Source organism: Talpa europaea (assembly GCF_964194135.1).
Source record: "Talpa europaea genome assembly, chromosome: 11".
Classification (NCBI taxonomy): domain Eukaryota; kingdom Metazoa; phylum Chordata; class Mammalia; order Eulipotyphla; family Talpidae; genus Talpa; species Talpa europaea.
Window position 1 is genome coordinate 44,227,763 of NC_140078.1, and position 14,089 is coordinate 44,241,851.

The 14,089-nt window shown below is 39.8% G+C and overlaps 1 protein-coding gene across 2 annotated transcripts in view; it reads left to right on the top strand.

The window, feature by feature from the left end:
* Positions 1–9,099: 9,099 nt before the first annotated feature.
* The window catches only part of GRB10 (growth factor receptor bound protein 10), a gene marked incomplete at both ends in the record, with an annotated part of 127,733 nt that continues 122,743 nt past the window's right edge, over positions 9,100–14,089 (top strand). The window contains one exon of one of the 2 annotated variants that reach the window (XM_084248367.1): positions 9,100–9,165. In XM_084248367.1, coding sequence (XP_084104493.1) covers positions 9,115–9,165 — 51 coding nt within the window. The remainder of the gene's footprint in view (positions 9,166–14,089) is intronic. The other variant, XM_084248366.1, reaches the window with a different exon arrangement.

Below are 14,089 nucleotides of genomic sequence, written 5' to 3' on the forward strand. Positions count from 1 at the left end.
TATGTTTAAAGTATTATTGACTTTTCTCCTTTTATAATGATTTAGGATGCAAATGTTCTGTTTTCAATTTTGTAAGTGATTATCTTACAATATCATGGACATTGCTTAATTGTATTTTTATTAATGAAGAGCAGAATCTTTTATGAATGTACGTCCTTTAAGAAAATTCTACAGTGATTTAGAACTTTACACTTCTCTTGTAGACTTTAATCTATTGTTTATTTCCTTTAAATCACTTTTTATTATTTTTTTTCAGTTTTATTAAAATATAATTGACCAAAAACACTATTAATTTTAAGGTATATAGCATAATGATTTGACTTACATATATTATGAAATGATTGCCACAATGCTTGATTTATAAACTCCATGGTTTTACAATTCAAAATGAAAAAGACATATGAAATCAATACAGCAGGTTGAACTTGTCAACATTGTCATATGAAATCAATACAGCTGAACTTGTTGACATTGTCAATTATATCAACAATTATATTCTGTAGTCTTGCTAGTCTGTAAATCCTTTTAAAGTCCCTAATATGTGGCAGTAAACAAGAGAGAATTTTGAACTAGAAAGGATTTTTAGTAACTTTCTAAAAAGTAAAATAAGATTAATGACAGGTAACAACTGTAACCATGAAGGGCAATAGAAAGCACTATGCATACGGAATGAGCCAGGAGATGCAGGTGTGTTGCCTGTCACCTGAGTGTTCTGTTAGGGTGTCAGTGTTTGGGGGCCAGAGAAGAAAGCATGAAACACATTCTGGAGAGTTCAAAGTAAATATCCAAAGGAGGTGGTTTGCTCCTACTTTCCCCAACAGTATTCCATGCACATTAGGATTCATGGTTTAAAAAAATAGAGAATGTCTGTTTTGTGCAGTATGTTACTTAGGGCTATGACATGTAGGCATTGTGTTTTCCTGAGAGTAAGTCAGAGGTGGAGATAGCATGTGAGTGCAGTTATTTGCCAGGGAAAGTCCAGAGTGGACAGCTGATCCTATGCCAGGAAGGAGAGGAGTGCAGGCTGGGGGAGAACTGGGGATAGAAATGGTCAGACTAGTGGTGAGTGATCTTCATGCATTGGGGGTGCTGGTGTGCTGAGGAGAGTGTAGAGCATGGAGGCCAGATGCTGACCAGAAACCCAGACCTGGTCGTGCTTTCAAGTGGTTGGATGAAACTCATTGTTTTGCTTTGAAATCAAGTCAGAAGGTCACAAAAAGTATGTTTTAATAAGGAAAATAGAACAGAAGAAGACATATCAGAGCATGTTACACAGATTTTGGTATGCAGTGCACACACTACCAATTGTTTTTAGCCAGGCAAGGCATAGGATGGATGCCAGCACATACACGTGTGCTAGCTAGCATCACATCTGAGTTTCCTACTATGCAAAGTCAGTTTACCAACATCTTGTGGAGGGGTGATGGTGTGCCATTTGAGTTCCCCATATACTTAACCTGTAGGTGGTTTGTGATGTAGCAGGTGTGAGTGTGTATTCTACTCTGCCATAGTCCCAACTTTTAGTTAGGAACGTCTAGTGTATACTTTTCAGAAAAAAGTGTTGTTTGGGTACAGCATTTTTCAGGTTTTGATAATTGTATCATCTTAATGTAACTAGTACAAATTTCCCTTAAAATGAAAAAAAAAAAATAAACACACCATGAAAATAACAAAAGCATGTTCACAGCTGCTGGTTCACAAATGTAGATACTAACACTTGTTAAGAAAAATGTTGACTTTAGAATCAGCAAACTTTTGACTTTGCCTGAATTTTTTTTTTGGAGCTCTAGTTTAATAAAGAAGTTCTAGCTTTATGGTAAAGATTATTTAAATACTTAATCACAACTTGAAAACTGAATTAAAACAGATAGGCTTTTGGGCCTCCCCTGGTGGCACAACGGTTGCGCCCTGGGCTGCGAAGCTGTCCATAGCCTCTGCAGCGCTGGTTTGATCCCCGGCTGCCGGGGAGGGTCCCATGTGGTGAGACAGACCTCTCCTGTCGTGCCTGATGCTCCCCTCAGCAGTATATTTCATCAGTCTGCCTGTTCTGTTCCCTGCTCTGGCTCTGGTGAATTCTCTTACCCTCCCGCACTTCTGACTGTACCCAGTGCTTGTATAAATAAATCTTAAAAAAAAAAAAAAAAAAAAAAGATAGGTTTCAATAACTTATTTGAAATGGCGTTTTTGCAGAGGTTGGTTTACAATTCAAAATGAAAAAGACATATGAAATCAATACAGCAAGTTGAACTTGTCAATAAATCCCTTTAAACAAAGAAGGAAAAAATATCAACAGTTATTGGCATAATTTTCTAGTCATTGTACAACTATTAATGAGAAAACTTTTTATCATTATAGATACAAAGCTACAAATCTATCCAGTTTATGAAGCCATTCCTCAGTATCTGTATGCAGCATGTTATTTTTGATAATCAACTCATGATTTAAAAACAAAACATTAAGGTGGTACAATATGAAATCTATACCATTGTAGAGCATTTAAAAGTGAGGTTTTTGTTTGGGAGTTAATGCATGTTTGGGAGTTAGAGATGTTACGTGTCCTGGTCCCCCTGTTAGCGCAAATGATGACTTTTTTTACTCTTTGTCAGGCATAGGTATTTGTCAGGTATGGGTGCAGGCTTGTTATGTTTTTTCTGTACCTCTCCCCACTCCCAGACCACTGGATAAAGGGCTTTGTGTTTGTGGGGGGGTGATGCAAGATAAATCACAATGACTAAGCTGTAAGCATATTACAAGTAATGGAAGAAGTATGACCAAAACCCATGATATTATTTAAAGAAAAAATTGTTTGAATGTACAAAAACAATATTTGAAGTCTCTGTTTTATATATCTCTGAGCTTTAATATCCTCAATAATTCTGCTGAATCTCATGGCTATATTAATAAAGAAATCAGTGGAAGTTGTTAATTTTAGTAAAGGAAGCTCACTGACTCACTGAATAGCCAACATTTCCTTTCTTTTAAAACCAGGATTAAAATATACAAAACATGAAATTTTAAAACCACTTTTTAATGATTTATTTTTATTTATGTATACAAGAACTGGGGTGTAGGCCAGAGGTATGGGGGGGGTGAGAGGATTCACCAGAGACAGTGGGGAGCAGAACAGGCAGACTGACTGAAATACACTGCTGAGGGGAGCAGCGGGTGAGACAGGAGAGGTCTGCTGCACCATGTGTGTTAGCTCCCTGACTGGGGATCAAACTCATGCTGCAGTGGTAATAACTTGATAGCGCTGAGACTTTAAAAACCCTGTGCTACCAGGAAGACCCCTACTTTTTTTATCCATTTTGAATGCACAGTTGAGTGGAATTAAGTATAGCCACAAAGTTATATAACTGTTACCACTATTTCCAGAAGTTTTTCATCATCCTAGACAGGCCCTAGTAGCCTCTATTTTACGTTTTGTCTATGAATTTGTTCATACTTAGTTTATCTTGTGTAAGCTCGATCATGTAGCATTTGCACTTGTGACTTATTTATGCATGTCTTTAAAGTTCATGCATGTTACAGCATATGTGAAAATTTCAATTCTTTTCAAGACTGAATAATATACCATTATTCCCAAATATAGGGAAACAGATTCCATATATGGGAATACATATTTGAGCTGTATATCCCAAACTGTATATACACTGTACCTTACTTATCCATTCATTTGTTGATGGATGCTTGGTTTGTTTCTGTCTTTTGGCTTTGTAAAATCACTGTGAACACAGTGAACAAGTATTTGTTTGAATCCCTTCTTTTGATTCCTATGGGTATATGCTTATAAAGGGAATTGCTGAAATCTATGTTAATTTTAAGTTTAATGTTTTGAGGAATTGTACTGTTTTCGATAGCAACTGTACTATTTTACATTCTCACCAGCAATGTATAAGGGTTTCAATTTCTCCACATCCATATCAACATTTGTTACTTTCTGTGGTATTTTGTGGTCTGGCTTGCATTTCCCTGTGGCTGTTGACTATCTTTTCAAGTGCATATTGGCCATTTGTTTATCTTCTTAGGCGAAATGTCTAGCCAAGCCCTTTATCGTGATCAATTAATCATGTATGTGAGGATTTGTTTATGAGCCCTTTATGCTATTAGTCAATATGTTTGTCTTCATGTCAATATTACACTGTCTTTATTACCATAGCTTTGTAGTAAGTTGTGAAGTCAGGAAATGGAGTGTTTCAGCTTTGTTCAATCCTTCCAGGATTATTTTTTGCTAATTGGATTCCCATGAGAAGCAATATGTATTTTAAAAAGGTTTTAGCAATTTCTGCAAAAAGTGCCAGTGGGATTTTGGTAGAGGTTGCATTGAATCTGTATTGCTTTATAAAGCGTTATCATCCTAAAAATATTAAATATTAGAATCCATTAACAAGCATGTTTTTCATTATAATCTCTTTGTATTTTATAGCAAGATTTTGTAGTTTTCAGTGCAAAATTCTTTTGCTTCTTTGAATAAAATTATTCCTAATTATTTTATTGTCCTTAATGCTATTTTCTTAATTCCCTTTTCAGATATTTTATTAGTAGTATATAGAAACACAACTGATTTTATCTTCAACTTTGCAGAATTTATTAACTTTATTAATTGGTTGTGTTTGTGTGTAGGTCTTTCTGTAGATTATATTATCTGTGAATAAATACTTTTAATTCTTCAACTTGACTGCTTTTTCTTTTCTTGACTAATTGTTCTCATTAAAACTTCCAAAATGATGTTGAGTAGGAGTGGTGAAAGTGTACATTTTTGTCTTGCTTCTGTTCTTAGAGAAAATAATCTATCTTTGTCAAATATGATTTAATCTTTGGGTCTGATATATTTTATTAGAGACCAGAGTTAATCTAGTCCTTTTCCACTATCTGACCAAAGTTTATGTCCCAAAGGAACTTACTTAACAGGGATTATGGGATATACATTTTTCTGGTTGTGAGGCACTCTCATTTATGAAATAATTTTAGAAATTACATTTAGGTAAAAAATTAATAAATGATAATTTCATCATTCTTAAGACACATTAAGCTTGAAACTTCAGGGGGAAATGTTATATACCTATGTTGAACACTTCTAAGAGTTACAGAGAGCACATGGGAGGAGCAGCATGTGGTAGGTGAATGAGGGAAATGACAACAGGAGAAGGGGGTATGGGGCTTGGGGCACTAGTGGTGTGGGTACATAGGGGCCCTGCTGCAGGAAGGGGCAACAGGAGGACAGTGAACCTCCATAGGCCCTCAGGAATATGGGTGAAGGGAGAAAAGCAGAATCCCCAGGAAATTGATCCTGTAGTTGGGGTAGAAGTTGGAAGGAGTATTGGAGGTGATGCAGATACATGATAGTTTTGGGGGAGGAGGTATGGGAGGCATAATAGTGTGGTCGCAAATGGTTTGGGGCAGAGTAGTCCACATTCTTCTGTGAAACCAGCTATATGTGTATGTATAAAGATATTTATTTGAAGACAATGGCTCATGTGATGGTGAGGTTGGCAAGACTGAATCGACGGGGTAGCCAGCAGACTGGAAACTGAAACAGTTTTCTGTGGCCCTGAGGCTAAGACTTTGCTTCTCCAGGAAAACCTAATCTTTGCTCTTCAAGCCTTCCATGAGTGGATGTGGAGTGAAATTGCCTTTAGTTTAAGTAAGTAAGGTCTGCAGATGTTAACCACTTTTACAAGATTTCTTCAGGCAACACCCAGGTTGGTGTTTAATTACGTGGCAGCATACTACAGTATGGACAAGTATGAGACTTTAAGAAGGTTGACTTTCGGGCCAGAGAGATTGGAAGACCTAGGGTCTGTTGCCCTTGTGGGAGGCTTGAGGGGGGTTACCAGCCATAGCTTGTGTCAGTATAGAGTCTGGTAAGTGGAGGCATGGAGCACTCTCTGCCACTGTATTAGCACTTCCATTTTTTATCACTTGTTCTTTTTAGCCAGTCACCTCTCTGGGTTGTTATTTTATTTCTATGCTGATAATTTAAAAGATTTTAGAGAAACACTTAACGTAGATAACATATTTGGTTGGTTGTCAGTGTTACAGATTTAGGACTCATCTGTTCCTTTTAACTATAATGATCACTCAAGAGTATTTTGGTATTTTGGATCTGTAGTAGTTTTCTACTACAAACAAAACACCACAAACCTAGTGGCTTATACAACAATTTTTTTTTTTTTTCTCACAGTTCTGAGCAGAATTCTGTTCAAGGTGCTGGTTCCCTTAGATGCCTCTCTCCTCTCCTTGTGCCCTCACGTGGTCGTCCTATGTGTATCTTACAACTTTCACTGAATATAGCCACATTATGAGGTTCTGGGTGCTAGAACTTCAAATATGAATTTTGGGGCAAGATACTTTCACTCAAACTGGAACTTACCTAGATTTTCTTCTATTTTGGTGGAATTAATCTCTCTAATTTTATGCTCTACCTGAATCAGTTTTCTTCTGGGAGGCTTCTGAAAGTCTTTTTATTTCTCAGTTCTAAAAGAAAACAGAATATGCCTAATATAGGATATCCCAACTCTGCTAAAGATGTCTGAAAGGTGAGGAGACTTGCCTGCTTCTTGACAAGTCCTGCTCTTTTTCAGGTCAGAAAAATGGTATTCCCTGCAGAGTTGACCTTTGCTCTTGCATCCTGGTTCCATTCTGGCTCCTGGGTTTTTGTCTCACTATGATATTTAGCTCATTTTCTCCATGGATTTTTCTCCCAGGGAGTTAGCGCTCTCCCTCTCTCCCTGTCTCCCTGTCTCCCTCTCTCTTTCTCTCTCTCTCTTTCTGTTTCTTTCTCTCTCTCTCTCTCTCTCTCTCTCTCACACACACACACAGACACACACACACACAAGGACTAGGATACCGGAAGGGGGAAGGGGTGAGAGGATTCACCAGAGAGAGAGAGTGGGGAACAGAACTGGTGGATAGACTGAAATGCACTGCGAGGGGAGCAGCAGGCAAGTCAGGAGAGGTCTGCCTTGCCATGTGGGTGCTGCTCCCTGGCTGGGGATCGAACTCATGCTACAGTGGCTGTGTGATAGCTTCATAGGTTGCGTCTTAACCCTTGCACCACCAGGGAAACCCAGTTTTCTGTTGTATTGGTTCTGATTTGACTGCCTTTAGTGCTTATTTTGTCTTGATCCATTTCTTGCCTGTATTGTTTCTTCCATTCTCCTTTTCTCCTGGTTTGTCTTTTTTTTTTTTTCCATTAAGAGAAGTAAACCACTTTCTAAACTTTTGTCATATTTTCCTCACAGTGAAACTGCTTTGGAGAAATAAGCTGGCCATTCCCCTGAGTATTAAAATGGGTTGAGTTTCTAAGCTCCTTTTCCCTGCTCATTGTGGCTGATTCTGTTAAGTGTCACTGCAGTTGTCCCTCTGAAGCTCAGTCTGGGGAACAGCTGTGTTTTGGGACACCAGGATGGATACCAGTCTGTCCCGGTCGTGGAAAGTGGCAGATTGCCCCTGTCTATGGAGGGGTTGCCCTCTGGATCTTGTTTGTTTTCTCCCCGCTGTTAACGCGATGATGCCAAGGACACCAGCTCCTTTGAAACCTACCCTTCTGGGATCTGGATGTGGAAGGCCCAGAGACAGGTGCCTTAGACCTTTTGGCACTTCCTAGAAGTCAGGGTTGGGCCCAGGGCATAGGGAGAGCCACTGTGAATGCAGTTTATTTGGTTGAAGTGAGAGTAAGGAGAAACATTTACAATTCAGTTTGGCACTTGGAAGGATAGGTATAAGACCAGCTTGTATGAGGAACTCAATCATGCTGGTGTCGTGGTGCTTGTGGGACACTCTGAGGAGGCTTCCTGGAGAAGATCATCCCTGAGCTAATAGTAAGGGTAGATGGTGATGGAACTGGAACAAAACCTAAGGTGCAGAGCTGAGAAAGCCTCACCTAGCCAGGAGTTATGAATTGTTTAGGGTTGGAATTAGCCAGAGCAGAGCCATGACATCTCTGAGATTGATAATGACACAGAATGTGAGCTGCTGTTGCTACAGTTCCTGAAATATTTTTATGTCTGTTGATTTCCAAATGAGAAAAATGATATTGAGGGCTTTGACATTATTACTGTTTCCTCTCCCTTTGTAATCTACCCACCTTGTTCCAAAGTAGTACTCTTAGTAGACACATCTGACCTTATGGGAGAAAAACTTTAATTTTTGTTGATTGAGAAGGAAACATGTATCTTAAAGAAGTTTGCCTCATAGATGGTCTCTTGTCTATGAGTACTTTGGCATAGCATGTGTGGATGTGCACTCTGAGTCCCCTGCCACCTCTCCACCACCATCCCGGTGCTCTGCATCAGCAGGGGGAACTTTGTCAGAGTCAGTTTTAAAACTTGGGGATGTCTTTGAGGACATCAGGTATGTGTTTTGTGCCTCAGTAGACTTAAAAAAGGGAAAAGATAGGACCTCTGCTTTCTGCTTATTAGGAGCTCATTGTAAGAGCTCTATATGCACTTCAGTGTAGCTAATATGAGTGTAGCTCATATGGGGGTGAGAAAGTGCAAATCAAAAGGCCATTTCTGTGAATGTACTTGAGAGTTGTAGTTATAAAGCTGTGGCATTTCAGGAAGAGCATTGAAGTCAGTACATCATAGTTGGTGCCCTCTGAGAACTGTGGTTTGTCTTGACTCTGGCCAGAAGACCAGCATTATATAGGTGTTACTGGGGTGTGGAGATGGGGGACATACATATACCCCTTCAGTATTTCTTTGGAATTGGGTTAACTCCGTATTTACCAAAGTATCATGAAGTCTTCAGGGTGTTAGGAAATGTTATGAGAAAAGAATCAAGTGATTTATGAGCAGATGGGAGTGAAATTCTGGGGGTTGATGTCACCCTCACCTTCTGAGTGCTTCTGCCCTACAGACCCTGGGATCATGTAGGTGACCTCTCAAGGTTTTGTAGTTGGTGTCACTGCTTGCATTAGAAAACAAGCTGGTACCTTGAACAGACAGCCTGACCAAACCTGCAGGTGGTGTCCCAGGGTTACCCATTCACACATGTCACCCTTGAATAAGTTGTCAGTAGTGAGTTTTTCTCTGACTTGGCTTCTCACAGTCTGTCTTTGTTGCAGGTGCTGTGGTGCAGTAAATGTAATTTGAAGACCAGAAGGAACCGATGGCTTTAGCTGGTGGCCCAGATTCCTTTTTGCACCATCTGTACTACCAGGTATGGGTGAGCATGGGCATCTGATTCTGAATGGTGTTGGTTGAGGGCTATTGCACAACTGTAATTAATAACTATGAACTGTTCAGTTACTAGCAAGTTACCAAGGAAATGCCTGAAGTAGGACTACTGACAAGTCCTACGGTAGAAAAGAACTTGGCATATCCTGCAAGGTCTTTGTTTGTGTTCTCTTTGACTGTGGCATCCTTTTCTAAAAGAGTTTCATGTATTATAGACTTGCCTGCTTATACCTGGGATGCAATGATCGGAATGAAATGGCCACTGTGTTCTAACACTCAGGAAGGCAAATTAGAGTGATGGTTAATGCCGAGATGTTCAAGCTTACATGCACTTACAGAGCAAGGCAATAGGGGAGAAAGCATATTTTAGCAGGTGGTTTCCTGACTGAGTGGTGGCTTGACCTTTATAGATGGGGCTCTGTCCTCAGATTGAGGGTGTTTAGCCCCATCCACCCTTCATTTAAGGTCCTTGCACCATCTGTCTCGTGGCCGCTGTCCTTCCAGCAGGAGTCCTGAATTTTGAAGTCCTTTCATGTGCTCTACTCTTGATCCAGTTTTTGCTCTTCCCTCTTGAACTTGTTTTATTTCCTCAATCTATTAAGTCTCTTGTTAACTATGGTGATGAGAACTTGCCAGTGACCCATGGCTTTAGAGAGACATCTTTTTCATTGTTTTGATATTAAAGTAAAGCAAACCTTTGAAGAAAGGTTGAAGATTAGGAATATCATTCATTGCAATCATTTAATTAGAGAAAAAAACCAACGTGCTTTTAAAGCCAGAAAAGAGGGCTAAATCCGTTGCAAAATCATGTTTGCTGGTTACTCTTGGGTCTGTTTACTGATGAGCTCTTCTCAGGACACTGCCCTTTGCTCATGTATGGTTGTTTTCTTGTTCTCAAAGAGGTGTGTCTACACGCTGTCTGAGTAAAGCTCCTGGTTGCATTCACAGTCATGGGTTCACTGCTCGTGTAGCCACTTAGCTTTTCTCGACCCGGCGTGCACCCTGATCCCCATCTGCTGCCTTTATTTGGTACCGTTATTCGCAAGAGAGTAAGGGTCAGGGACCTACAAGGAAAACCTGCCAGCAGCACACCTCTGAGTGTTCCTTTAGTAGTGTCATCTCTAGCTGGTTACAGAAAAGATCTTAAGGGCCAAATATAATGTAGGGAGAGTGACAACACAGAAGCTCTCTTCATTTCCTGTTGCTTCCGACTAACATGTTCTGTTTCCTGCTAGTCTATATGGAAATGATAAAGGCAGCTTCTTACTCTGTGGATTTGATGGCTCTGTTGCCCAAAGCTTTCTTCAGGAGGCAGGAGGTGGTGGGCAGATAGTCCCAGCCATACTGTCAACTTTGAGATCCTGTGCAGTCATGCTACTCTGACTTTCATAGACTCTGTCCTATAGTAAAAATCCAGCAGCCAGACCTGGCAGCATGTAGCCCCTCTTCCTGGAAAACTGGACCACAGTTCCAGAATTTCTCAGAAAATGGGATGCTTTACAGTGAGTTCCAGTCTTGAGTGATCTGCAAGTATAGCTATTAGAACAATCTCCCAAGTTTTTATAGATAAAAGTATCTTCTTAAGATCTTTCCCATACAAATAATTTTCTGCTTTTAGCTATTCACTAATAACTGTGATTTGGGTTAGATTTGGAGTTCAATGAGTCATCAACATGTAGGATTTTCTTATGTACACAGAAATACCAAAATTATTGTGTACATTTAATTATCCATTTACTGCTTTAGTGACAGAGATAGCAGATGGACATGATGGAGGGTGTGGTGGAGCTGGTAGAGTAGTTGATGAACCTTCTTCACCTTAGACTTAAATTGTTCCTTGAAAATGTGATATTGTCAGAATTCTGTAGTCTCAGGAGAATCACATAACTTTGCTGTACCTCACCTTCCCTGTTGGTAAAGACAAGACAAAGGATTAGATGATGTCAGGATTTTGTGGGATTGGAGGAAATGCGTGGAAATTACCCAGTAGGACCCAGCCACCTCTTGACTGCCCTAACCAGGGTTGTTATCTATGTTCCTTGGATAGTGATTGAGTACCAGTGGGGTTCCAGATACAGTGTCAGTGCTCAGGAGGAACCTTTATATGAGGCAGGCAAGTTCCAGGGTCCCATAGTTCCTAGTGGAGGAACTAGACATGGGACAACTGACAAATACGATCATTGTGAATAATGATTAAAGATTCTGAAGCAAATAAAATAGAACTGAGAGTGAGAAATCCAAAAAGCCTGAATTTAGAAGGGAGATGCAGCCCAGGCCTCAATGGCAGGCTGAGCTCTGGTCTTCAGCAGGGAGCTGCTGGGTAGCCCAGAGGGCACCTGCATACCCTCAGACCAGCCTGCACCTCAGGGAAGTAGCAGTAAACTCTCCACCTGGAGCAGTCAGTTCACTCTCCTGCCTCCCTGGCTGCCCTTCTTAGCAGCAGCCTGTTCTTCTTTGTCCAGCTCTTCAGGATCTCTGTAGCAGTAGTGAAGGTTCCAGAAGTGAAGTGACTAGCAACAGGTCTGGACCCAGTGGGAGCAGCAAACTTTAGCACCATTTGATGACCAGTGCTCCTGGCGGATAAGGCACTGACATCAGCCAGGCTTTCGGCTGGCAACAATGGGGAGAGCTGCCAGCAGAAGCTTCTCTGAGGTTCTCATCAATTTTTTGATGTAGATGCCATCGCTTTTCCTTTTGAAGATCAGTGTTGCATTTTGTTGTCAAAGTTGGTGCCACTTGAATGGTTTCCTGCAATAAGGAATTTGAAGACATCCTATTCGTTCATTTATAGTACATCAGGGTCTCTGGTCATTGTGAAAGCTTCCCTTTGGTCATTGTGAAAGCTTCCCTTTAAGTTACTATGGGAACCAAAATGACATTGTATGGAACTCTCTCTGGGAAAGACCACCCTCCATTTCTGGAATAGTTTCGTACCTTTTGACCCAAACCCAGGATACTGCAAATTGCTTCTTTTTGCTCCATTGTACTTCTGTATTCCTGAACATCAGAACCTGACCTTTCAGCACAGGGGATAGAAAACAGTAGCCCTCCTGCCTGCTCTTTAAATAAAGTTTTACTGGCACATGGCCACTTTCATTCCTTTACATCACATCTATGGCTGCTATCAGGCTACATCAGCAGAGTTGGGTAGTGTATTTACAGATAAGTTTGCCAACTGCTTTAAAGTTCCCATTGCTCAAATGAACCTTTTTGCTCAGCAGGTACCAAAAGTGGGCCTCCTATATTAGCATGTCTCCTCCTCATTGTCTGGTCAATGGATGTAAGACTTAACAACCCTTGGATGAAACTCTTGTTGCCCATGACATACATCCCTGCAGAATGGCTCCTTGTCTTCACCCTCCACTTGGACTTTGTGTTTGGTGCTCAGACATCTGGATACCCTACATCTTGGACTCTGGAGTTGCTGAAGGGCAACCTTACCCCTTATAGTCTTTATGTGGAATTAATACCTGGAAATGAATGCCATTTCCAATGTCTCTCACTATTTGTTTTTGTTTTTTTTTTGTTGTTGTTTGTTTGTTTGTTTAAGCCAAGGAGTGATTCTGTACTCTTCAATCTTTAATCTTACACACCTATACTTTGGCAAAGGGAAACTTTCATTGAACTACCTTTTGGGAAGATACAAAGCTCATTTGATGCATCCCTTATTTTTATTTTATGAAACCATTCCAGATGTTAAAACATTTACCCAGCATGGCTTTGCAAATCATTGAGATTATGATTCTGAATTTAATAATTAATATTTAATTGAACAGATACCGCAAACAATTTACAAATGTAGTGACAATATACTATTCAACTGTATGACTATACACACTTCCCTTAAGTCCTCTGCATTATTTCTTTTATTTACAACGTCATAGTGAGGATCTTGTCACATAAAAGACCCTCAGTGAATGGAGCCTATATTTTGATATTGCAACATGAGCTGCTCTCTGATTTTTTTTCCCAAAGTGTATAACATTTGTTTTTTAAAAGTAGAATTTTTAAGTGATTGTTGTGATACCTGTATAAATTTGAGGCTATAATCTTTTCAAGTCTTTGAAATAAGTGCAGTATGTTCACTTAAAAATAGATGTCATTTGTTCTGGGAAAACATTTTCTTACCTGGCAAATTTCCGTTATCTGATTGGTTTTACTTATTGGAATCATAGATAGCTAACGACATTTTATTAAGTAGCATGTTCTTTTACACTTTGTAATTTATAGAATCAAGTGAACACTAAATGTCAGGAGTGATATGTCTAATTTGCGCATCATCTTAACTGTTTCATGAATGATAGGCAGGCTGGATGTTGGGATACAAGGTGAACAAGGTACCAACACTCTTTATAGAGATTCCTAGCCCTTGGGGATAGACAGATAGTGCAACACTAGCTGCATCCCCAACTACTGTGTGTTTTGGGGGAACAGCGGGGCCACTATCTTTTCCCATTGGAGCTGTCAAACTTTGATACTCTACAGCCCTGAGCTCCTGACTCAATGTTTGGGGATGGATGGAGAGGAGAGATGATGGGTGGGCAGAATTCAGTATTTTTGTGTGTATTTACCTTAGATTCTCTCATTTAATCCTTTACAGACTCTGAGGTAGAATCTTCATGATACTTATTTTATAGATGAGAAAACAAAGACACTTACTATGTGCTAGTTGTCATGTCAATGATTTTCCATATAATCCTTCACCAATTCTATGATCTCATAGCACAGCGCTTCCATCAATCATTTTGACCTTTCTGTGGGGGAGGAGAGTTCTTCATGTACTCTTCTGTGTACTGTGTTGCCTCAGGCAGAGCGTTATTACCAGTCTATGATAGAGAAACTGAGAAAACATATTCAGAAATTTCATACAATTTCAATGTTGAGTTTAATAATTTTTAAAATATTAG